Source organism: Crassostrea angulata, chromosome 9 (genome assembly GCF_025612915.1).
Source record: "Crassostrea angulata isolate pt1a10 chromosome 9, ASM2561291v2, whole genome shotgun sequence".
Classification (NCBI taxonomy): Eukaryota; Metazoa; Mollusca; class Bivalvia; order Ostreida; family Ostreidae; genus Magallana; species Magallana angulata.
In genome coordinates this window covers 27,107,591-27,133,805 of record NC_069119.1, presented here as the reverse complement: position 1 = coordinate 27,133,805, position 26,215 = coordinate 27,107,591, and the positions used below count along the sequence as shown (strand labels likewise).

Here is a 26,215-nt window from a genome sequence, read left to right as displayed (position 1 = left end):
TAATTTAAAATTGAGGGGGACTGGAGTATTGTATATGTGTAAAGAGTAAAATTAGAGGGACTACGAAAGAAGAAAAAGCAAGAAATATTGGTTTGAATTCTAAATTAGAAAATATTATTGTTGATTACATGTGTAGCAATTCATTTTTGCAGTTCTTTGCTTGTTTTTTAAATTTTTAAATTCATATTTAACTCATAATTGATGGGCTCAATTAAGGTCTGCTGATCATCTGTCAATAGAATTTGGACAACAATTATGTTGTAAACAAGGTTTTTTATTTGTTTTTCTTATTTTTTGTAAGCATCATATTTGCAATGCATTAAAAATGTCTATTCTTTTCAAATTGATGACCTGATGCTATTTAATGTCAATTTAATGTCATCTTAATGTTTATTTTTCAGCAGATCTTCATTGTTCGGGTATTCTGCATCTGGACCAGCAGAGTGATTTGGATCAAATACTGCCTCCCATGCTTCCCAGCTATCCACGTAGAGGAGTTCTGCAGTCTTTTCCCTCGCCTAAATGGTCTTGACCTGAGTAAGGTTGATGTACAAGACGGTCTCACCCACACGCCCTGAAACTACCGCAGTTGTCAACATCTAGTGCCTTCACCTGGTAAGTTACCATGTTTCATTTTTTTATCCCTAGATTTGTGATTGTGAGTGTTTAGCCAGGAGTACATGTTAGGCATACATATGGTCAGGAATGAGTGTCTCTCACCCCCCCCCCTTTTTTTCTCCACCCACTCCTCTTAAGAGAGGGGTGGGGAGGGGAGTGTTACACATGTTTATTAATTGCACATGAATGGGAAATTGGGGTTATGACACATTGGACTCATGTCAGCCTAGTATGGGGTATATGTTATTGGAATGATTATGTTTTATGAGTTTAGTAGGGGCATTTTGTAAAGTTTTCATGGTTAAAACTGCTTGAAACTGTCAACAGTGTCCATTGCAAGATAGCAGTTTTTAGAGTTACTTCCCTTAGACTAACTGACTGAGTGATTCAGAATTTCAACATGATGTAATTCTATTTATTTGGACTGACTGTATGTAATTTTTGATGAGTTACTTGAATTATGTTATGACTGCATAAATCACATTTGGCATTACATGTTATTACATGTATTTACATGTAATAGTGTTTATTTAAGTACCCCACCCTTGACAGATCATTAAATTCTGTATTTATGTGTGTAATTAGAATGTATATATTTTATTTGTAAGGAATATATGAAAAAATTTGATGTATTAACATTGTTTTGTGCAATGAATAATTTATAACTCTGATTTTTCCTCATTCGTGCACTTATGATGATCTCCATTGTTCAGCCGCCTCAGCTTTGGAAGATGATAGTGGCAGGGCGGCGGGGTCATTTTGCCCCATATTGATGCTGTCGGACAGTCGGTAGCCATCTGATTCATCACGATGGACATTCTTCTATATAATGAAGGTAAACTTTTCAGCATACTATCTTCTGTCTCTGTACTTGGAGGCGCATTTTGTGATTTGACACTAGAATAGTTACCCCTCTTGATTTTTGACATTGGCAAGAACTTGGCCTTTTCTAGATTTAATTTTCAATAATTTTACAATTAAACAGTTCTGTTCATTACCCCAGGTACCTAGCTCTAATATTATATCAAAATTATGTCCTTTTTCGTTTGCTAGAATAGTGTTTTAAAGAAAGATAAGGGGGCACCTGCTAGTTCTGTAAGCTGCATTACACTGGGGGGTGGTGATATTGTTCGCACATGCTCAATCAACAGGAAAGGCCTGATTAGAATTATTTGGCTTATTAGAATCAATAATGGATGATTGTTCATGATATGAACATTTTTTACCAATTTGTCAGTATAAAGCATGTATATTTTGATTAATTTACTAGGATTTCATCAATTTTAGGAGGTTTTCTTAAAACCTGGGTAGAATATACCCTTATTAGGAAATTAATAAAATTTTGACATTTTATCATATAGATAATACCAATACTCAAAAACAAGTAGTAAACAAACTATTTTATTGATTCCAGGCACTAATTATATACAAATAGATTCAGAGGTCTGAATGTCATTCACTCCCTGTAACGCCAGCATCTGCAGCATGATGTCATTAATTGAGCTAGTGACAACATCCATGACATTGGACTCATGGGACTCAAATTTCATACATAAACTCAGGTAGGTCTAAAGTCTTTAAAAAATAGCAAATGGACTAATTCTGAGGTAGGTAAGATTCTAAGTATAGGAATGAGAGTACCAAACCCCCGGATGTTTACATCAGAGAAAAGTTATAGAACGTTGTAATAAGGAATGAATGGGTAGGCGTTAGGCGATTGGCTGAATTCAGGTATGTGACAATTCTCATTTTGTAGTAAAATTATTAGTTTTTAAAATAAATGAAGGAATGGGGGAATATTTTAAAGAATATAGCAACACTAGGAAAAATTGTAGGGGTGGGGGTTGATTTTTTATGTAGAGTGACATTTACTGCCGATCGCTGTAAGTTGTAAACAACTGCAAATTTGACCTATAAACGCCACGGGACCCTATATTTTTTTTGTCATTTCCTGAAAGGTCTTGAATTGAAGTTTCAAATGATACCAAAGATTTGACTGAAACTATTATAGTAAAGTACTGAGAGGTCATAACATTTGTATGGAGTTCTATGGGAAAATAATTGGTAGGCTTTTCCCTATAGAGACCCTATTTTTTTCATGTTTTCTTTCTTTAAAGTCAAACAAATGTCAATATTTCATGATTATTTGGACAGACTTGACATTTCAATACACTTGCAGTGAAATTAGTTCATTAAATTTAAATTTTAAGATGGGAGTGGCTGTAATTTAAAATTGAGGGGGACTGGAGTATTGTATATGTGTAAAGAGTAAAATTAGAGGGACTACGAAAGAAGAAAAAGCAAGAAATATTGGTTTGAATTCTAAATTAGAAAATATTATTGTTGATTACATGTGTAGCAATTCATTTTTGCAGTTCTTTGCTTGTTTTTTAAATTTTTAAATTCATATTTAACTCATAATTGATGGGCTCAATTAAGGTCTGCTGATCATCTGTCAATAGAATTTGGACAACAATTATGTTGTAAACAAGGTTTTTTATTTGTTTTTCTTATTTTTTGTAAGCATCATATTTGCAATGCATTAAAAATGTCTATTCTTTTCAAATTGATGACCTGATGCTATTTAATGTCAATTTAATGTCATCTTAATGTTTATTTTTCAGCAGATCTTCATTGTTCGGGTATTCTGCATCTGGACCAGCAGAGTGATTTGGATCAAATACTGCCTCCCATGCTTCCCAGCTATCCACGTAGAGGAGTTCTGCAGTCTTTTCCCTCGCCTAAATGGTCTTGACCTGAGTAAGGTTGATGTACAAGACGGTCTCACCCACACGCCCTGAAACTACCGCAGTTGTCAACATCTAGTGCCTTCACCTGGTAAGTTACCATGTTTCATTTTTTTATCCCTAGATTTGTGATTGTGAGTGTTTAGCCAGGAGTACATGTTAGGCATACATATGGTCAGGAATGAGTGTCTCTCACCCCCCCCCCCCTTTTTTTCTCCACCCACTCCTCTTAAGAGAGGGGTGGGGAGGGGAGTGTTACACATGTTTATTAATTGCACATTAATGGGAAATTGGGGTTATGACACATTGGACTCATGTCAGCCTAGTATGGGGTATATGTTATTGGAATGATTATGTTTTATGAGTTTAGTAGGGGCATTTTGTAAAGTTTTCATGGTTAAAACTGCTTGAAACTGTCAACAGTGTCCATTGCAAGATAGCAGTTTTTAGAGTTACTTCCCTTAGACTAACTGACTGAGTGATTCAGAATTTCAACATGATGTAATTCTATTTATTTGGACTGACTGTATGTAATTTTTGATGAGTTACTTGAATTATGTTATGACTGCATAAATCACATTTGGCATTACATGTTATTACATGTATTTACATGTAATAGTGTTTATTTAAGTACCCCACCCTTGACAGATCATTAAATTCTGTATTTATGTGTGTAATTAGAATGTATATATTTTATTTGTAAGGAATATATGAAAAAATTTGATGTATTAACATTGTTTTGTGCAATGAATAATTTATAACTCTGATTTTTCCTCATTCGTGCACTTATGATGATCTCCATTGTTCAGCCGCCTCAGCTTTGGAAGATGATAGTGGCAGGGCGGCGGGGTCATTTTGCCCCATATTGATGCTGTCGGACAGTCGGTAGCCATCTGATTCATCACGATGGACATTCTTCTATATAATGAAGGTAAACTTTTCAGCATACTATCTTCTGTCTCTGTACTTGGAGGCGCATTTTGTGATTTGACACTAGAATAGTTACCCCTCTTGATTTTTGACATTGGCAAGAACTTGGCCTTTTCTAGATTTAATTTTCAATAATTTTACAATTAAACAGTTCTGTTCATTACCCCAGGTACCTAGCTCTAATATTATATCAAAATTATGTCCTTTTTCGTTTGCTAGAATAGTGTTTTAAAGAAAGATAAGGGGGCACCTGCTAGTTCTGTAAGCTGCATTACACTGGGGGGTGGTGATATTGTTCGCACATGCTCAATCAACAGGAAAGGCCTGATTAGAATTATTTGGCTTATTAGAATCAATAATGGATGATTGTTCATGATATGAACATTTTTTACCAATTTGTCAGTATAAAGCATGTATATTTTGATTAATTTACTAGGATTTCATCAATTTTAGGAGGTTTTCTTAAAACCTGGGTAGAATATACCCTTATTAGGAAATTAATAAAATTTTGACATTTTATCATATAGATAATACCAATACTCAAAAACAAGTAGTAAACAAACTATTTTATTGATTCCAGGCACTAATTATATACAAATAGATTCAGAGGTCTGAATGTCATTCACTCCCTGTAACGCCAGCATCTGCAGCATGATGTCATTAATTGAGCTAGTGACAACATCCATGACATTGGACTCATGGGACTCAAATTTCATACATAAACTCAGGTAGGTCTAAAGTCTTTAAAAAATAGCAAATGGACTAATTCTGAGGTAGGTAAGATTCTAAGTATAGGAATGAGAGTACCAAACCCCCGGATGTTTACATCAGAGAAAAGTTATAGAACGTTGTAATAAGGAATGAATGGGTAGGCGTTAGGCGATTGGCTGAATTCAGGTATGTGACAATTCTCATTTTGTAGTAAAATTATTAGTTTTTAAAATAAATGAAGGAATGGGGGAATATTTTAAAGAATATAGCAACACTAGGAAAAATTGTAGGGGTGGGGGTTGATTTTTTATGTAGAGTGACATTTACTGCCGATCGCTGTAAGTTGTAAACAACTGCAAATTTGACCTATAAACGCCACGGGACCCTATATTTTTTTTGTCATTTCCTGAAAGGTCTTGAATTGAAGTTTCAAATGATACCAAAGATTTGACTGAAACTATTATAGTAAAGTACTGAGAGGTCATAACATTTGTATGGAGTTCTATGGGAAAATAATTGGTAGGCTTTTCCCTATAGAGACCCTATTTTTTTCATGTTTTCTTTCTTTAAAGTCAAACAAATGTCAATATTTCATGATTATTTGGACAGACTTGACATTTCAATACACTTGCAGTGAAATTAGTTCATTAAATTTAAATTTTAAGATGGGAGTGGCTGTAATTTAAAATTGAGGGGGACTGGAGTATTGTATATGTGTAAAGAGTAAAATTAGAGGGACTACGAAAGAAGAAAAAGCAAGAAATATTGGTTTGAATTCTAAATTAGAAAATATTATTGTTGATTACATGTGTAGCAATTCATTTTTGCAGTTCTTTGCTTGTTTTTTAAATTTTTAAATTCATATTTAACTCATAATTGATGGGCTCAATTAAGGTCTGCTGATCATCTGTCAATAGAATTTGGACAACAATTATGTTGTAAACAAGGTTTTTTATTTGTTTTTCTTATTTTTTGTAAGCATCATATTTGCAATGCATTAAAAATGTCTATTCTTTTCAAATTGATGACCTGATGCTATTTAATGTCAATTTAATGTCATCTTAATGTTTATTTTTCAGCAGATCTTCATTGTTCGGGTATTCTGCATCTGGACCAGCAGAGTGATTTGGATCAAATACTGCCTCCCATGCTTCCCAGCTATCCACGTAGAGGAGTTCTGCAGTCTTTTCCCTCGCCTAAATGGTCTTGACCTGAGTAAGGTTGATGTACAAGACGGTCTCACCCACACGCCCTGAAACTACCGCAGTTGTCAACATCTAGTGCCTTCACCTGGTAAGTTACCATGTTTCATTTTTTTATCCCTAGATTTGTGATTGTGAGTGTTTAGCCAGGAGTACATGTTAGGCATACATATGGTCAGGAATGAGTGTCTCTCACCCCCCCCCTTTTTTTCTCCACCCACTCCTCTTAAGAGAGGGGTGGGGAGGGGAGTGTTACACATGTTTATTAATTGCACATGAATGGGAAATTGGGGTTATGACACATTGGACTCATGTCAGCCTAGTATGGGGTATATGTTATTGGAATGATTATGTTTTATGAGTTTAGTAGGGGCATTTTGTAAAGTTTTCATGGTTAAAACTGCTTGAAACTGTCAACAGTGTCCATTGCAAGATAGCAGTTTTTAGAGTTACTTCCCTTAGACTAACTGACTGAGTGATTCAGAATTTCAACATGATGTAATTCTATTTATTTGGACTGACTGTATGTAATTTTTGATGAGTTACTTGAATTATGTTATGACTGCATAAATCACATTTGGCATTACATGTTATTACATGTATTTACATGTAATAGTGTTTATTTAAGTACCCCACCCTTGACAGATCATTAAATTCTGTATTTATGTGTGTAATTAGAATGTATATATTTTATTTGTAAGGAATATATGAAAAAATTTGATGTATTAACATTGTTTTGTGCAATGAATAATTTATAACTCTGATTTTTCCTCATTCGTGCACTTATGATGATCTCCATTGTTCAGCCGCCTCAGCTTTGGAAGATGATAGTGGCAGGGCGGCGGGGTCATTTTGCCCCATATTGATGCTGTCGGACAGTCGGTAGCCATCTGATTCATCACGATGGACATTCTTCTATATAATGAAGGTAAACTTTTCAGCATACTATCTTCTGTCTCTGTACTTGGAGGCGCATTTTGTGATTTGACACTAGAATAGTTACCCCTCTTGATTTTTGACATTGGCAAGAACTTGGCCTTTTCTAGATTTAATTTTCAATAATTTTACAATTAAACAGTTCTGTTCATTACCCCAGGTACCTAGCTCTAATATTATATCAAAATTATGTCCTTTTTCGTTTGCTAGAATAGTGTTTTAAAGAAAGATAAGGGGGCACCTGCTAGTTCTGTAAGCTGCATTACACTGGGGGGTGGTGATATTGTTCGCACATGCTCAATCAACAGGAAAGGCCTGATTAGAATTATTTGGCTTATTAGAATCAATAATGGATGATTGTTCATGATATGAACATTTTTTACCAATTTGTCAGTATAAAGCATGTATATTTTGATTAATTTACTAGGATTTCATCAATTTTAGGAGGTTTTCTTAAAACCTGGGTAGAATATACCCTTATTAGGAAATTAATAAAATTTTGACATTTTATCATATAGATAATACCAATACTCAAAAACAAGTAGTAAACAAACTATTTTATTGATTCCAGGCACTAATTATATACAAATAGATTCAGAGGTCTGAATGTCATTCACTCCCTGTAACGCCAGCATCTGCAGCATGATGTCATTAATTGAGCTAGTGACAACATCCATGACATTGGACTCATGGGACTCAAATTTCATACATAAACTCAGGTAGGTCTAAAGTCTTTAAAAAATAGCAAATGGACTAATTCTGAGGTAGGTAAGATTCTAAGTATAGGAATGAGAGTACCAAACCCCCGGATGTTTACATCAGAGAAAAGTTATAGAACGTTGTAATAAGGAATGAATGGGTAGGCGTTAGGCGATTGGCTGAATTCAGGTATGTGACAATTCTCATTTTGTAGTAAAATTATTAGTTTTTAAAATAAATGAAGGAATGGGGGAATATTTTAAAGAATATAGCAACACTAGGAAAAATTGTAGGGGTGGGGGTTGATTTTTTATGTAGAGTGACATTTACTGCCGATCGCTGTAAGTTGTAAACAACTGCAAATTTGACCTATAAACGCCACGGGACCCTATATTTTTTTTGTCATTTCCTGAAAGGTCTTGAATTGAAGTTTCAAATGATACCAAAGATTTGACTGAAACTATTATAGTAAAGTACTGAGAGGTCATAACATTTGTATGGAGTTCTATGGGAAAATAATTGGTAGGCTTTTCCCTATAGAGACCCTATTTTTTTCATGTTTTCTTTCTTTAAAGTCAAACAAATGTCAATATTTCATGATTATTTGGACAGACTTGACATTTCAATACACTTGCAGTGAAATTAGTTCATTAAATTTAAATTTTAAGATGGGAGTGGCTGTAATTTAAAATTGAGGGGGACTGGAGTATTGTATATGTGTAAAGAGTAAAATTAGAGGGACTACGAAAGAAGAAAAAGCAAGAAATATTGGTTTGAATTCTAAATTAGAAAATATTATTGTTGATTACATGTGTAGCAATTCATTTTTGCAGTTCTTTGCTTGTTTTTTAAATTTTTAAATTCATATTTAACTCATAATTGATGGGCTCAATTAAGGTCTGCTGATCATCTGTCAATAGAATTTGGACAACAATTATGTTGTAAACAAGGTTTTTTATTTGTTTTTCTTATTTTTTGTAAGCATCATATTTGCAATGCATTAAAAATGTCTATTCTTTTCAAATTGATGACCTGATGCTATTTAATGTCAATTTAATGTCATCTTAATGTTTATTTTTCAGCAGATCTTCATTGTTCGGGTATTCTGCATCTGGACCAGCAGAGTGATTTGGATCAAATACTGCCTCCCATGCTTCCCAGCTATCCACGTAGAGGAGTTCTGCAGTCTTTTCCCTCGCCTAAATGGTCTTGACCTGAGTAAGGTTGATGTACAAGACGGTCTCACCCACACGCCCTGAAACTACCGCAGTTGTCAACATCTAGTGCCTTCACCTGGTAAGTTACCATGTTTCATTTTTTTATCCCTAGATTTGTGATTGTGAGTGTTTAGCCAGGAGTACATGTTAGGCATACATATGGTCAGGAATGAGTGTCTCTCACCCCCCCCCTTTTTTTCTCCACCCACTCCTCTTAAGAGAGGGGTGGGGAGGGGAGTGTTACACATGTTTATTAATTGCACATGAATGGGAAATTGGGGTTATGACACATTGGACTCATGTCAGCCTAGTATGGGGTATATGTTATTGGAATGATTATGTTTTATGAGTTTAGTAGGGGCATTTTGTAAAGTTTTCATGGTTAAAACTGCTTGAAACTGTCAACAGTGTCCATTGCAAGATAGCAGTTTTTAGAGTTACTTCCCTTAGACTAACTGACTGAGTGATTCAGAATTTCAACATGATGTAATTCTATTTATTTGGACTGACTGTATGTAATTTTTGATGAGTTACTTGAATTATGTTATGACTGCATAAATCACATTTGGCATTACATGTTATTACATGTATTTACATGTAATAGTGTTTATTTAAGTACCCCACCCTTGACAGATCATTAAATTCTGTATTTATGTGTGTAATTAGAATGTATATATTTTATTTGTAAGGAATATATGAAAAAATTTGATGTATTAACATTGTTTTGTGCAATGAATAATTTATAACTCTGATTTTTCCTCATTCGTGCACTTATGATGATCTCCATTGTTCAGCCGCCTCAGCTTTGGAAGATGATAGTGGCAGGGCGGCGGGGTCATTTTGCCCCATATTGATGCTGTCGGACAGTCGGTAGCCATCTGATTCATCACGATGGACATTCTTCTATATAATGAAGGTAAACTTTTCAGCATACTATCTTCTGTCTCTGTACTTGGAGGCGCATTTTGTGATTTGACACTAGAATAGTTACCCCTCTTGATTTTTGACATTGGCAAGAACTTGGCCTTTTCTAGATTTAATTTTCAATAATTTTACAATTAAACAGTTCTGTTCATTACCCCAGGTACCTAGCTCTAATATTATATCAAAATTATGTCCTTTTTCGTTTGCTAGAATAGTGTTTTAAAGAAAGATAAGGGGGCACCTGCTAGTTCTGTAAGCTGCATTACACTGGGGGGTGGTGATATTGTTCGCACATGCTCAATCAACAGGAAAGGCCTGATTAGAATTATTTGGCTTATTAGAATCAATAATGGATGATTGTTCATGATATGAACATTTTTTACCAATTTGTCAGTATAAAGCATGTATATTTTGATTAATTTACTAGGATTTCATCAATTTTAGGAGGTTTTCTTAAAACCTGGGTAGAATATACCCTTATTAGGAAATTAATAAAATTTTGACATTTTATCATATAGATAATACCAATACTCAAAAACAAGTAGTAAACAAACTATTTTATTGATTCCAGGCACTAATTATATACAAATAGATTCAGAGGTCTGAATGTCATTCACTCCCTGTAACGCCAGCATCTGCAGCATGATGTCATTAATTGAGCTAGTGACAACATCCATGACATTGGACTCATGGGACTCAAATTTCATACATAAACTCAGGTAGGTCTAAAGTCTTTAAAAAATAGCAAATGGACTAATTCTGAGGTAGGTAAGATTCTAAGTATAGGAATGAGAGTACCAAACCCCCGGATGTTTACATCAGAGAAAAGTTATAGAACGTTGTAATAAGGAATGAATGGGTAGGCGTTAGGCGATTGGCTGAATTCAGGTATGTGACAATTCTCATTTTGTAGTAAAATTATTAGTTTTTAAAATAAATGAAGGAATGGGGGAATATTTTAAAGAATATAGCAACACTAGGAAAAATTGTAGGGGTGGGGGTTGATTTTTTATGTAGAGTGACATTTACTGCCGATCGCTGTAAGTTGTAAACAACTGCAAATTTGACCTATAAACGCCACGGGACCCTATATTTTTTTTGTCATTTCCTGAAAGGTCTTGAATTGAAGTTTCAAATGATACCAAAGATTTGACTGAAACTATTATAGTAAAGTACTGAGAGGTCATAACATTTGTATGGAGTTCTATGGGAAAATAATTGGTAGGCTTTTCCCTATAGAGACCCTATTTTTTTCATGTTTTCTTTCTTTAAAGTCAAACAAATGTCAATATTTCATGATTATTTGGACAGACTTGACATTTCAATACACTTGCAGTGAAATTAGTTCATTAAATTTAAATTTTAAGATGGGAGTGGCTGTAATTTAAAATTGAGGGGGACTGGAGTATTGTATATGTGTAAAGAGTAAAATTAGAGGGACTACGAAAGAAGAAAAAGCAAGAAATATTGGTTTGAATTCTAAATTAGAAAATATTATTGTTGATTACATGTGTAGCAATTCATTTTTGCAGTTCTTTGCTTGTTTTTTAAATTTTTAAATTCATATTTAACTCATAATTGATGGGCTCAATTAAGGTCTGCTGATCATCTGTCAATAGAATTTGGACAACAATTATGTTGTAAACAAGGTTTTTTATTTGTTTTTCTTATTTTTTGTAAGCATCATATTTGCAATGCATTAAAAATGTCTATTCTTTTCAAATTGATGACCTGATGCTATTTAATGTCAATTTAATGTCATCTTAATGTTTATTTTTCAGCAGATCTTCATTGTTCGGGTATTCTGCATCTGGACCAGCAGAGTGATTTGGATCAAATACTGCCTCCCATGCTTCCCAGCTATCCACGTAGAGGAGTTCTGCAGTCTTTTCCCTCGCCTAAATGGTCTTGACCTGAGTAAGGTTGATGTACAAGACGGTCTCACCCACACGCCCTGAAACTACCGCAGTTGTCAACATCTAGTGCCTTCACCTGGTAAGTTACCATGTTTCATTTTTTTATCCCTAGATTTGTGATTGTGAGTGTTTAGCCAGGAGTACATGTTAGGCATACATATGGTCAGGAATGAGTGTCTCTCACCCCCCCCCCTTTTTTTCTCCACCCACTCCTCTTAAGAGAGGGGTGGGGAGGGGAGTGTTACACATGTTTATTAATTGCACATGAATGGGAAATTGGGGTTATGACACATTGGACTCATGTCAGCCTAGTATGGGGTATATGTTATTGGAATGATTATGTTTTATGAGTTTAGTAGGGGCATTTTGTAAAGTTTTCATGGTTAAAACTGCTTGAAACTGTCAACAGTGTCCATTGCAAGATAGCAGTTTTTAGAGTTACTTCCCTTAGACTAACTGACTGAGTGATTCAGAATTTCAACATGATGTAATTCTATTTATTTGGACTGACTGTATGTAATTTTTGATGAGTTACTTGAATTATGTTATGACTGCATAAATCACATTTGGCATTACATGTTATTACATGTATTTACATGTAATAGTGTTTATTTAAGTACCCCACCCTTGACAGATCATTAAATTCTGTATTTATGTGTGTAATTAGAATGTATATATTTTATTTGTAAGGAATATATGAAAAAATTTGATGTATTAACATTGTTTTGTGCAATGAATAATTTATAACTCTGATTTTTCCTCATTCGTGCACTTATGATGATCTCCATTGTTCAGCCGCCTCAGCTTTGGAAGATGATAGTGGCAGGGCGGCGGGGTCATTTTGCCCCATATTGATGCTGTCGGACAGTCGGTAGCCATCTGATTCATCACGATGGACATTCTTCTATATAATGAAGGTAAACTTTTCAGCATACTATCTTCTGTCTCTGTACTTGGAGGCGCATTTTGTGATTTGACACTAGAATAGTTACCCCTCTTGATTTTTGACATTGGCAAGAACTTGGCCTTTTCTAGATTTAATTTTCAATAATTTTACAATTAAACAGTTCTGTTCATTACCCCAGGTACCTAGCTCTAATATTATATCAAAATTATGTCCTTTTTCGTTTGCTAGAATAGTGTTTTAAAGAAAGATAAGGGGGCACCTGCTAGTTCTGTAAGCTGCATTACACTGGGGGGTGGTGATATTGTTCGCACATGCTCAATCAACAGGAAAGGCCTGATTAGAATTATTTGGCTTATTAGAATCAATAATGGATGATTGTTCATGATATGAACATTTTTTACCAATTTGTCAGTATAAAGCATGTATATTTTGATTAATTTACTAGGATTTCATCAATTTTAGGAGGTTTTCTTAAAACCTGGGTAGAATATACCCTTATTAGGAAATTAATAAAATTTTGACATTTTATCATATAGATAATACCAATACTCAAAAACAAGTAGTAAACAAACTATTTTATTGATTCCAGGCACTAATTATATACAAATAGATTCAGAGGTCTGAATGTCATTCACTCCCTGTAACGCCAGCATCTGCAGCATGATGTCATTAATTGAGCTAGTGACAACATCCATGACATTGGACTCATGGGACTCAAATTTCATACATAAACTCAGGTAGGTCTAAAGTCTTTAAAAAATAGCAAATGGACTAATTCTGAGGTAGGTAAGATTCTAAGTATAGAGACCCTATTTTTTTCATGTTTTCTTTCTTTAAAGTCAAACAAATGTCAATATTTCATGATTATTTGGACAGACTTGACATTTCAATACACTTGCAGTGAAATTAGTTCATTAAATTTAAATTTTAAGATGGGAGTGGCTGTAATTTAAAATTGAGGGGGACTGGAGTATTGTATATGTGTAAAGAGTAAAATTAGAGGGACTACGAAAGAAGAAAAAGCAAGAAATATTGGTTTGAATTCTAAATTAGAAAATATTATTGTTGATTACATGTGTAGCAATTCATTTTTGCAGTTCTTTGCTTGTTTTTTAAATTTTTAAATTCATATTTAACTCATAATTGATGGGCTCAATTAAGGTCTGCTGATCATCTGTCAATAGAATTTGGACAACAATTATGTTGTAAACAAGGTTTTTTATTTGTTTTTCTTATTTTTTGTAAGCATCATATTTGCAATGCATTAAAAATGTCTATTCTTTTCAAATTGATGACCTGATGCTATTTAATGTCAATTTAATGTCATCTTAATGTTTATTTTTCAGCAGATCTTCATTGTTCGGGTATTCTGCATCTGGACCAGCAGAGTGATTTGGATCAAATACTGCCTCCCATGCTTCCCAGCTATCCACGTAGAGGAGTTCTGCAGTCTTTTCCCTCGCCTAAATGGTCTTGACCTGAGTAAGGTTGATGTACAAGACGGTCTCACCCACACGCCCTGAAACTACCGCAGTTGTCAACATCTAGTGCCTTCACCTGGTAAGTTACCATGTTTCATTTTTTTATCCCTAGATTTGTGATTGTGAGTGTTTAGCCAGGAGTACATGTTAGGCATACATATGGTCAGGAATGAGTGTCTCTCACCCCCCCCCCCCCTTTTTTTCTCCACCCACTCCTCTTAAGAGAGGGGTGGGGAGGGGAGTGTTACACATGTTTATTAATTGCACATGAATGGGAAATTGGGGTTATGACACATTGGACTCATGTCAGCCTAGTATGGGGTATATGTTATTGGAATGATTATGTTTTATGAGTTTAGTAGGGGCATTTTGTAAAGTTTTCATGGTTAAAACTGCTTGAAACTGTCAACAGTGTCCATTGCAAGATAGCAGTTTTTAGAGTTACTTCCCTTAGACTAACTGACTGAGTGATTCAGAATTTCAACATGATGTAATTCTATTTATTTGGACTGACTGTATGTAATTTTTGATGAGTTACTTGAATTATGTTATGACTGCATAAATCACATTTGGCATTACATGTTATTACATGTATTTACATGTAATAGTGTTTATTTAAGTACCCCACCCTTGACAGATCATTAAATTCTGTATTTATGTGTGTAATTAGAATGTATATATTTTATTTGTAAGGAATATATGAAAAAATTTGATGTATTAACATTGTTTTGTGCAATGAATAATTTATAACTCTGATTTTTCCTCATTCGTGCACTTATGATGATCTCCATTGTTCAGCCGCCTCAGCTTTGGAAGATGATAGTGGCAGGGCGGCGGGGTCATTTTGCCCCATATTGATGCTGTCGGACAGTCGGTAGCCATCTGATTCATCACGATGGACATTCTTCTATATAATGAAGGTAAACTTTTCAGCATACTATCTTCTGTCTCTGTACTTGGAGGCGCATTTTGTGATTTGACACTAGAATAGTTACCCCTCTTGATTTTTGACATTGGCAAGAACTTGGCCTTTTCTAGATTTAATTTTCAATAATTTTACAATTAAACAGTTCTGTTCATTACCCCAGGTACCTAGCTCTAATATTATATCAAAATTATGTCCTTTTTCGTTTGCTAGAATAGTGTTTTAAAGAAAGATAAGGGGGCACCTGCTAGTTCTGTAAGCTGCATTACACTGGGGGGTGGTGATATTGTTCGCACATGCTCAATCAACAGGAAAGGCCTGATTAGAATTATTTGGCTTATTAGAATCAATAATGGATGATTGTTCATGATATGAACATTTTTTACCAATTTGTCAGTATAAAGCATGTATATTTTGATTAATTTACTAGGATTTCATCAATTTTAGGAGGTTTTCTTAAAACCTGGGTAGAATATACCCTTATTAGGAAATTAATAAAATTTTGACATTTTATCATATAGATAATACCAATACTCAAAAACAAGTAGTAAACAAACTATTTTATTGATTCCAGGCACTAATTATATACAAATAGATTCAGAGGTCTGAATGTCATTCACTCCCTGTAACGCCAGCATCTGCAGCATGATGTCATTAATTGAGCTAGTGACAACATCCATGACATTGGACTCATGGGACTCAAATTTCATACATAAACTCAGGTAGGTCTAAAGTCTTTAAAAAATAGCAAATGGACTAATTCTGAGGTAGGTAAGATTCTAAGTATAGGAATGAGAGTACCAAACCCCCGGATGTTTACATCAGAGAAAAGTTATAGAACGTTGTAATAAGGAATGAATGGGTAGGCGTTAGGCGATTGGCTGAATTCAGGTATGTGACAATTCTCATTTTGTAGTAAAATTATTAGTTTTTAAAATAAATGAAGGAATGGGGGAATATTTTAAAGAATATAGCAACACTAGGAAAAATTGTAGGGGTGGGGGTTGATTTTTTATGTAGAGTGACATTTACTGCCGATCGCTGTAAGTTGTAAACAACTGCAAATTTGACCTATAAACGCCACGGGACCCTATATTTTTTTTGTCATTTCCTGAAAGGTCTTGAATTGAAGTTTCAAATGATACCAAAGATTTGACTGAAACTATTATAGTAAAGTACTGAGAGGTCATAACATTTGTATGGAGTTCTATGGGAAAATAATTGGTAGGCTTTTCCCTATAGAGACCCTATTTTTTTCATGTTTTCTTTCTTTAAAGTCAAACAAATGTCAATATTTCATGATTATTTGGACAGACTTGACATTTCAATACACTTGCAGTGAAATTAGTTCATTAAATTTAAATTTTAAGATGGGAGTGGCTGTAATTTAAAATTGAGGGGGACTGGAGTATTGTATATGTGTAAAGAGTAAAATTAGAGGGACTACGAAAGAAGAAAAAGCAAGAAATATTGGTTTGAATTCTAAATTAGAAAATATTATTGTTGATTACATGTGTAGCAATTCATTTTTGCAGTTCTTTGCTTGTTTTTTAAATTTTTAAATTCATATTTAACTCATAATTGATGGGCTCAATTAAGGTCTGCTGATCATCTGTCAATAGAATTTGGACAACAATTATGTTGTAAACAAGGTTTTTTATTTGTTTTTCTTATTTTTTGTAAGCATCATATTTGCAATGCATTAAAAATGTCTATTCTTTTCAAATTGATGACCTGATGCTATTTAATGTCAATTTAATGTCATCTTAATGTTTATTTTTCAGCAGATCTTCATTGTTCGGGTATTCTGCATCTGGACCAGCAGAGTGATTTGGATCAAATACTGCCTCCCATGCTTCCCAGCTATCCACGTAGAGGAGTTCTGCAGTCTTTTCCCTCGCCTAAATGGTCTTGACCTGAGTAAGGTTGATGTACAAGACGGTCTCACCCACACGCCCTGAAACTACCGCAGTTGTCAACATCTAGTGCCTTCACCTGGTAAGTTACCATGTTTCATTTTTTTATCCCTAGATTTGTGATTGTGAGTGTTTAGCCAGGAGTACATGTTAGGCATACATATGGTCAGGAATGAGTGTCTCTCACCCCCCCCCTTTTTTTCTCCACCCACTCCTCTTAAGAGAGGGGTGGGGAGGGGAGTGTTACACATGTTTATTAATTGCACATGAATGGGAAATTGGGGTTATGACACATTGGACTCATGTCAGCCTAGTATGGGGTATATGTTATTGGAATGATTATGTTTTATGAGTTTAGTAGGGGCATTTTGTAAAGTTTTCATGGTTAAAACTGCTTGAAACTGTCAACAGTGTCCATTGCAAGATAGCAGTTTTTAGAGTTACTTCCCTTAGACTAACTGACTGAGTGATTCAGAATTTCAACATGATGTAATTCTATTTATTTGGACTGACTGTATGTAATTTTTGATGAGTTACTTGAATTATGTTATGACTGCATAAATCACATTTGGCATTACATGTTATTACATGTATTTACATGTAATAGTGTTTATTTAAGTACCCCACCCTTGACAGATCATTAAATTCTGTATTTATGTGTGTAATTAGAATGTATATATTTTATTTGTAAGGAATATATGAAAAAATTTGATGTATTAACATTGTTTTGTGCAATGAATAATTTATAACTCTGATTTTTCCTCATTCGTGCACTTATGATGATCTCCATTGTTCAGCCGCCTCAGCTTTGGAAGATGATAGTGGCAGGGCGGCGGGGTCATTTTGCCCCATATTGATGCTGTCGGACAGTCGGTAGCCATCTGATTCATCACGATGGACATTCTTCTATATAATGAAGGTAAACTTTTCAGCATACTATCTTCTGTCTCTGTACTTGGAGGCGCATTTTGTGATTTGACACTAGAATAGTTACCCCTCTTGATTTTTGACATTGGCAAGAACTTGGCCTTTTCTAGATTTAATTTTCAATAATTTTACAATTAAACAGTTCTGTTCATTACCCCAGGTACCTAGCTCTAATATTATATCAAAATTATGTCCTTTTTCGTTTGCTAGAATAGTGTTTTAAAGAAAGATAAGGGGGCACCTGCTAGTTCTGTAAGCTGCATTACACTGGGGGGTGGTGATATTGTTCGCACATGCTCAATCAACAGGAAAGGCCTGATTAGAATTATTTGGCTTATTAGAATCAATAATGGATGATTGTTCATGATATGAACATTTTTTACCAATTTGTCAGTATAAAGCATGTATATTTTGATTAATTTACTAGGATTTCATCAATTTTAGGAGGTTTTCTTAAAACCTGGGTAGAATATACCCTTATTAGGAAATTAATAAAATTTTGACATTTTATCATATAGATAATACCAATACTCAAAAACAAGTAGTAAACAAACTATTTTATTGATTCCAGGCACTAATTATATACAAATAGATTCAGAGGTCTGAATGTCATTCACTCCCTGTAACGCCAGCATCTGCAGCATGATGTCATTAATTGAGCTAGTGACAACATCCATGACATTGGACTCATGGGACTCAAATTTCATACATAAACTCAGGTAGGTCTAAAGTCTTTAAAAAATAGCAAATGGACTAATTCTGAGGTAGGTAAGATTCTAAGTATAGGAATGAGAGTACCAAACCCCCGGATGTTTACATCAGAGAAAAGTTATAGAACGTTGTAATAAGGAATGAATGGGTAGGCGTTAGGCGATTGGCTGAATTCAGGTATGTGACAATTCTCATTTTGTAGTAAAATTATTAGTTTTTAAAATAAATGAAGGAATGGGGGAATATTTTAAAGAATATAGCAACACTAGGAAAAATTGTAGGGGTGGGGGTTGATTTTTTATGTAGAGTGACATTTACTGCCGATCGCTGTAAGTTGTAAACAACTGCAAATTTGACCTATAAACGCCACGGGACCCTATATTTTTTTTGTCATTTCCTGAAAGGTCTTGAATTGAAGTTTCAAATGATACCAAAGATTTGACTGAAACTATTATAGTAAAGTACTGAGAGGTCATAACATTTGTATGGAGTTCTATGGGAAAATAATTGGTAGGCTTTTCCCAAACGACCCTAACGGCTAACTGGCCTTGGTCGGGCAAACAAATTTACTCTTTTAAGAGGAAGGTAATTTTAGTACATCATTCATAAAATTTAAACCATAAGCGATACGGTATAATTCCGGATTGGAGAAGTAAAAAATTAGTGACACAAAAGATTCAAAATATAACTGAATGGTTTTTGTATGCCTCTCTTTATATTTTTTCTAAACAGAAAACAAACATTCAGAGAGAGACTCAGAGAGAGAGAGAGAGAGAGAGAGAGAGAGAGAGAGAGAGAGAGAGAGAGAGAGAGAGAGAGAGAGAACTTTGACCAAACACACAAACAAGTTTTGCACCTTAATTAAACTGTTATTCAATAAGGTGAAATACCTGAAGAGTTTTATTGATTTAGCTCCTTCATTTCCATGACAAAATTTCTTTATGATTGCCGAAAAGCTATAATATTGCTGTAATTGTTATGCTTTTATCGTTAGTTAATAAATAAGACCAGAGACATAAATAACATAACATAACATAAAATAATAAATTGTTATTAATGTCTCTGATAAGACCAGAGATATAAATAACATAACATAACACAATAAATTGTTATTTATGTCGCTAAACTAATAGAGAAACGGCTGTTTTGTAATTTTATGATTTTCAGAGTCTCCTGATATTTAACGTTACAAAACTGCCTGTTTCTTTAAATCTGCTGAGGAGGAAAGTCCACTGACATAAAATAATATGTGCATTGATGGGCTGGGGGGGGGGTTCGAGTCTGAACCTCGGTGATCCCTGGAGAAATCTAACATAGTATCAAAAAATAGACAAAGGCTTCATCACCCCTCCCATTCCTTTTCCCCCTTTCAACTCCCAATGAAAATACAATGCACTAGTATATCACTTTCTCTTGAAGTGAATTCGAAATTTGCAAAATACTGTGTCACATGATCAGTGTACATGTATGAGATGCTGTAAACAATTATTGGATCCTAATAGATTGAATATCACTGTAATTAATTATTGGATCCTAATAGATTCAAAACGGGCTTGACCCCTGTGGATAAAATGCCTAATTTTGATGAACCATTCACCGCCACCATGCTTTGTACAAACAAAGACAATTAATTAATCGGGTTGCTATGCATGATTTCTTGTAATCTTCAGTTTACATGTATTGTACTGTGTGCATTATACTATTACAATAGTATATCATATATCATAAGTAAATATCAAAGTAGTTATGTAGGTGTGAACATTTCCTTTAGTCGTACAATAACTCAAAATGCGGGATGACGATTTTTATTTGTGTCTTGACGCATGAATAGGCTAAGTGTATTCACATGAAATTGAACATCGCAGATTTTCAATACAATCATAATAAATTACACTGAATGTAAATAATTATTCAGACATAGTATGAAATACATGTGTTCTGCACCTCTGATATGAACAAAGTTAACTTTACTTACAACAAATCATCAAATTCATGGAAATAGTCTTGCTTAATCTATATCACTCAGTTTTGGTGTCTATCTGAGAAATTTTATTTTCTTTACATTGCCTTTCTTTACTTCTGATACAAACAGATTGTCATTGTTGTCCACACATAAACCACACGGATACTCCAGATCACAGTTATCAATGTAGCGGAGAAACTGTCCATCCTGATCCAGAATGTGAATACAATGGTTGTCACCGTCTGTTGTCAGGATACGACTCTGACTGTCTGTTGTGATACCAACTGGTTTAAATGGTTCCTTTTTGGTAACTGAAGGATGACCGATGTATCTCCATCTGAGTTTCCCGTTCTGATTAACCACCACTACTGCACCAGCCTCATAGTCAGCTACACAGATGTCATGGTTTCTGTTTTCAATGATGTATTTAATGTGAGCATTCCCTGAGTACAGAGGTTTACCTTTATCATCAAACTGAATTGTTTGTTTCTCTGTAGATCCCAAGTAACGGACAGCTTTAGATTGAGTTTTAGCATCACTGACCATGATAACCAGGAGATCACCATTAGAGGTGACACACAGGTTACCAGGCCACCATCCCCGTAATCTGATCAACTCTTCTGTCTGTCCATTATTTACTTTATTCACTGTTCTTGATTTCCAGTCACTGATTAGTAAATTCCCATCACTGTCTACAGCTATATCATTGGGTGGTTGTTCTGATTTGTTGCTAACTGTATGAAGCAATTCACCTTTAATGTTAAAGCATTTGATATCTTTTGTCGATCCGAATGTCCAAGCACAATCTTCATTTAGATAGGTAACGTTGTAAACGTTTTCATACCCTGTCTGTATTGTGGCAACAAGCTCCGGTTCATTCAGTAGTTCTCTCACTGAAGTGTTTGGTTGGTTTAATGACAAGACATTCTGTTCTGTAGCAGTAGACAAAGGAGTTATCTGCCCAAACATATTATACAACTTTTCATGGTCTAATGGTTTTGGAATGAATGTTGGCAGTGTAACCTTCACTTCGGGTGGCAGCTTGCTGAACTCTCTGATCTTAGAGCTGTATTCAATGGTAGGAGATACTTCAGTGGATTTCTTGATTTCTTCTATGGCTACTAATGTTTGTTTTATGAGAGCCTGTGTCTGTTTGATTTCATCTAAGTGTTTCTTTAAAAGGTCTCTGTGTTTTACTTTGATCTCACTGATTTCAGTTTTCATTTTATTGATAACGATGTCAATTTCTCTGTGCCATTGCTCTCCTTGTTTGGACATTGCTGTCGTAAGTGTCTCATATCCTCCATCCAGGTTGGCAAGCTGATTTTCCAAGTCGAGTGCAATTTCTTCATATGTAGGAGAAATAAGATTTTCTAACTTATTTGCTTCATCTGCAATAGCATTTTTCGTTCTCATGTAAACTTCGGAAACTTCTATAAATATATGTCCTCTGTGTTTTTCTGATGCAGTACAAGAGGAACAAACAAATATGTCCTTGCAATTCTTGCACTGCCAGTCACAGTTTTTGTGTGGATGTGTCGCACATTTTGGGTAAATCAGTGTTGATCTTCGTTCCTGGAAAGGGACTATTTTATGTTTGTCATATCCATCTGAGATGTGATCAGCTATACAAAGCTTGCAGAGGTTGACATGACAAAAGTCACAGTAGCTGTGTACTATGGCGGTCTCACAAAGGTCACATCGGTGCACGTCCTGGGCACTAGAACGAGGATCCATCGCTTTTCAAAAAATTAATGAAAAATTAAGCGAAAAATTAAAATGTACTGTTTGTAGAAAATGTAGTATTATTTGTTAATATATTAAGAGCCAACATGAAAACCATATGTTGCAAACAACTAACATTACATGTAGGTATCTCAATTTTTGTCTAATAAATAGGCAATTATTAGCGGCACAAACCTTGTTTAGCAGCTGTTTATAGTCAATCAATTTACATATTCGTCGAATTGGACATCAAACATGCAGACGTCTACACACGTGTAACTTAAACATGGCTGAGCTTGCTTGTATGGAATGTGGTCACCTGACATCAAGAATTAAAAACAATTAGAGTTATTCCCCGTGTATTGTAATTCTGTATCCCCCCTTTCCTTACGGAACAGTTAATACGATGACTTAATTTTAAGTGAAGTACTTGTAGAAGTTTTGACAGATATTGTATACAGTATAGAATTCAAAATAAACCAATGCATGAATCTCATTGTGCTTCTAGTATGAAAATCTTCTGGCACGTACAATATTCAGCGGCCCATTTTTTAAATGACACCTTGTAATGTAATACTTCTTACATTCTTTAGATAATACATTATAATGGGTAACAAAAGTGCATGCTGCCATGTTTTACTAAGTCTTTTATTTTTTTTTTACTTCATTAACCTACTTGTATCTGAACAAAGGAGAACACGTGCCTAATTGCGCATGAGTATTCTATTGCTTTAAAAAAAAAAGGCGATTAATTATATGTAAACATTACACACCTACATAAATAATGTAAATAAAAGTCCTGTAAACAAGATATCGTTTTATCATGGATCAAAAAATTCCATCAAGGTTCATAGATGAAAAATAAACCATGACTTCCGATATTTCTATTTGCCAGCTTACTAGCTGAAGGCTGTATAAGCATACTGTGATAAAATTAAGGGGATTCTTATAAAAATTAACAACTGACATGGAGGTGGAATCTGATTTTTGAAAGAAAAAAAAAACGAAGATACAGGAAGAGCTGTGGAGAACATGGGGGAATATCTGCTCACTGTTCGAAAGCTGTTCCAAGTATATACAAGACAAATCATGAAGTTTTGTGATGTTCATAGTTTTATCTTCTGTTATACGATATAAAATATCAATATATATATATATACATTTATAAAATTATCAAAAATAAATAAAATCAAATCAAAAATGATCATTTTTCATTATTTTCATTACTATTTGAAATCGGAGTGTCTCTTATTCAAGAATGACCATGCATACCATCCAAAAGATGTGAAATGTGTTTAAGATATCACATTCTTGAATGATTGTTAAGATTACATGGCTCAGATAATGCTTCTTTATATAAGAAGTTGACATTGTTGACATTCCAAAAATCTCTAAAACAGTGGACAAAATTGCACAAACAGACAGATTGAATGATAGATTTATTCAAAAATTCTTAAAAATTTTTCATTTATAAATTCAGAACACAGAGCTATGCATATAATAGTATTTTTGTCAAACTATGTAATTTATGAAATAACTACCTAATTTAAGGTCTACGTACAGTGCATGCGTTCCATGATACTTACATTTATATTCAATTTTTCAGCATTGTCTACAAAAAATAAAAACTCGGCAAAATGAAACCCCAACTGTAAAGATAAATGCAGGTATTTGCAACCTGAGATGGTACAAATATTGATTTCAATTCTAACTGAGTTTCCATAAATATTTTCATAAATATGGTACTCACGCTATATAAAATAATTTTTCTAAAAATAGGTATGTATGAATCGGCCGAATTCCTATCACTATTTAGAGTTTAAGTACATGTACATATATATTGGCGTGCTTGTAAAACATATAATACAATGTACATGGAATATATATATATTTTAAAAGTTACCTACATTAAACTGATAATAGTAGCAAACGATATTGACCATTTCTTATATTCTATTCTTGTATTAACACGAGAGTGTATTGGTTTTGTTGTCTTTTAAAAAATTAAATGTTTTCCCTGGTGGTTCATGAATGGACGGAAGATTACATCATAACCTGGAAAATATCCTTCCGCATAAAACATGTACTAATGTGCATAGTTGTATTCGAAAAGCATGTAACAGTTGAAGTATACCACATTTACTGCTGATTATAACTTTTAAAACGTAATGTTTAATATATTGTACAAATGAATACGTATTTTTTTGGGAATATAATCACAATATCAATCAAACATTACATGGAAATCTCCTTTACATAAAGATATAAAGTTTCGTCCCCTCTATAGCCATATCGTATTGCTCAAACTTCACCAACAGGGTGTCTCTTCATAATAGCTGTACAGCTGTAGCTCTCTGGTTGAAAAATAATCGGACAGACAAACTGATTTGTCTATCCGAATTTTTTCAACCAGAAAGCTAGACATAAGTATACAAATCTTCATAACAAATATACAATGCCCTTGAACCAAAGTCATACCACATCTCTGGGTAAATCCTAGCCAGGAGCATATTTTCTCTCTACTTGGCTCAATCAGTCAAAGAATACTCACATCACCTAAAGGATTTGAAGTTTCTACAGCCAGAGGTCAAGGCCACTTGGTCAGAGGTCAAGGTCGTATGAATTCTCCATGCAAAATCCTTGTCATAGAATATTTTCTCTTCCCTTTGTGCGACTCATTCTTTATCTACAGTGTTGACATGAAGAGTGTAGTGACCTCGAGTTGTTTCTAATGTCAAGGTCGAAACAACATTTTATCTCTTTTCCTTTAATTGGTCATACATGTACCCACCCCTCCCCCGGTCAAAATGAACATAAATGAAGGATGTGCAAAACTCATGGACTTAGTTCTAGATTAGTTGTCATGGAATGGCATGATAGCAATCCTTCCCCCAGGCAAACTATCTCCCCCTTTTACACTATCTGACTCACACTTTACCTTTTGAGATGGTCATTACCCTATTTAGTTACACCTTCTTCTTGACATCATCTAATCATCTATCATGTTTTAATTTGCCCCCCCCCCCCAGTTAAAGGTTGTTTGTTGCCCTATTTTCACGTTATATACGTGCAGAATATAGAGATATGTAACAGTTCTGTTTTGTTACAGATTTCAAATCGGTTGAAAACAAGAGGCCCATGGGGCCACATCGCTCACCTGAGCAACAATGGGCGTTCAAAAGATATTGTGCCATATGGTCCCTCGGTAGAAAAACAAAAAATAAATATTGTAAAGTATTCGAATTTTACACTTTTTTTGTATACATGTAATCTTTGACATTGTACCTTCATGAAATACTATTTTTTACCAGAATAAGAAAATTCTACGCAAGATATAAAACTAAACATTTGGTAGAGGTATACTGTTAAGTTGTTAACTTCCAAATCCCTATATTTTCGTTCTGCCCCCCCCCCCCCCACTTTGTAAAGCGATCAAAATATATGAGTGCATATAGTTACATTTTTTTCATCAACTACTCACTACTTACTAGTTATTGTTTTAAAAAAAAATAATAGTTATTGTTTTTTATTTTAAAAACCCTACATGTATAGATGTGAAGAAGAAAATTGTACCTCAATGTGCTCAATTTCTCAAATTAAAAACATTCAAAAATTTTATTTGTCTTCTCCATTACAATTAAATGACTGTTATTTACTTCGCGTACAAACCAGGATAATTTTCCGCTGTGATATTCTTAGGAATAGCGATAATTACTTTATCCCCGCAACAGAAATGTGTCAGAAATATGGAAACTGTTTT

At 34.3% G+C, this 26,215-nt stretch overlaps 1 protein-coding gene and 6 long non-coding RNA genes across 8 annotated transcripts; 6 read left to right on the top strand and 1 right to left on the bottom strand.

Moving 5' to 3' along the window:
- Positions 1–407: 407 nt before the first annotated feature.
- Positions 408–2,694, top strand: LOC128163441 (uncharacterized). The gene is made up of 3 exons (XR_008240799.1): positions 408–615; positions 1,332–1,453; positions 2,033–2,694. It is a non-coding gene; the product is annotated as an uncharacterized LOC128163441 (long non-coding RNA).
- Positions 2,695–3,248: 554 nt separating this feature from the next.
- Positions 3,249–5,537, top strand: LOC128163439 (uncharacterized). The gene is made up of 3 exons (XR_008240797.1): positions 3,249–3,456; positions 4,175–4,296; positions 4,876–5,537. It is a non-coding gene; the product is annotated as an uncharacterized LOC128163439 (long non-coding RNA).
- A 554-nt stretch (positions 5,538–6,091) lies between these two features.
- On the top strand, positions 6,092–8,377 carry LOC128163438 (uncharacterized). Its single transcript, XR_008240796.1, has 3 exons — positions 6,092–6,299; positions 7,015–7,136; positions 7,716–8,377. It is a non-coding gene; the product is annotated as an uncharacterized LOC128163438 (long non-coding RNA).
- A 554-nt stretch (positions 8,378–8,931) lies between these two features.
- Positions 8,932–11,217, top strand: LOC128163437 (uncharacterized). The gene is made up of 3 exons (XR_008240795.1): positions 8,932–9,139; positions 9,855–9,976; positions 10,556–11,217. It is a non-coding gene; the product is annotated as an uncharacterized LOC128163437 (long non-coding RNA).
- A 554-nt stretch (positions 11,218–11,771) lies between these two features.
- On the top strand, positions 11,772–16,449 carry LOC128163433 (uncharacterized). 2 transcript variants are annotated; one of them, XR_008240789.1, is made up of 6 exons: positions 11,772–11,979; positions 12,696–12,817; positions 13,397–13,544; positions 14,154–14,367; positions 15,087–15,208; positions 15,788–16,449. It is a non-coding gene; the product is annotated as an uncharacterized LOC128163433 (long non-coding RNA). The 2 variants fall into 2 exon arrangements; XR_008240790.1 differs by lacking the exon at positions 11,772–11,979 and having other exon boundaries at positions 12,683–12,817.
- Positions 16,450–17,003: 554 nt separating this feature from the next.
- On the top strand, positions 17,004–19,277 carry LOC128163440 (uncharacterized). Its single transcript, XR_008240798.1, has 3 exons — positions 17,004–17,211; positions 17,927–18,048; positions 18,628–19,277. It is a non-coding gene; the product is annotated as an uncharacterized LOC128163440 (long non-coding RNA).
- A 533-nt stretch (positions 19,278–19,810) lies between these two features.
- LOC128163422 (uncharacterized) lies at positions 19,811–22,469 on the bottom strand. The gene has a single exon (XM_052827039.1). The coding sequence runs from the start codon at positions 22,465–22,467 to the stop codon at positions 20,803–20,805; it is 1,665 nt and encodes a 554-aa protein (XP_052682999.1). The 5' UTR covers positions 22,468–22,469; the 3' UTR covers positions 19,811–20,802.
- Positions 22,470–26,215: the final 3,746 nt, after the last annotated feature.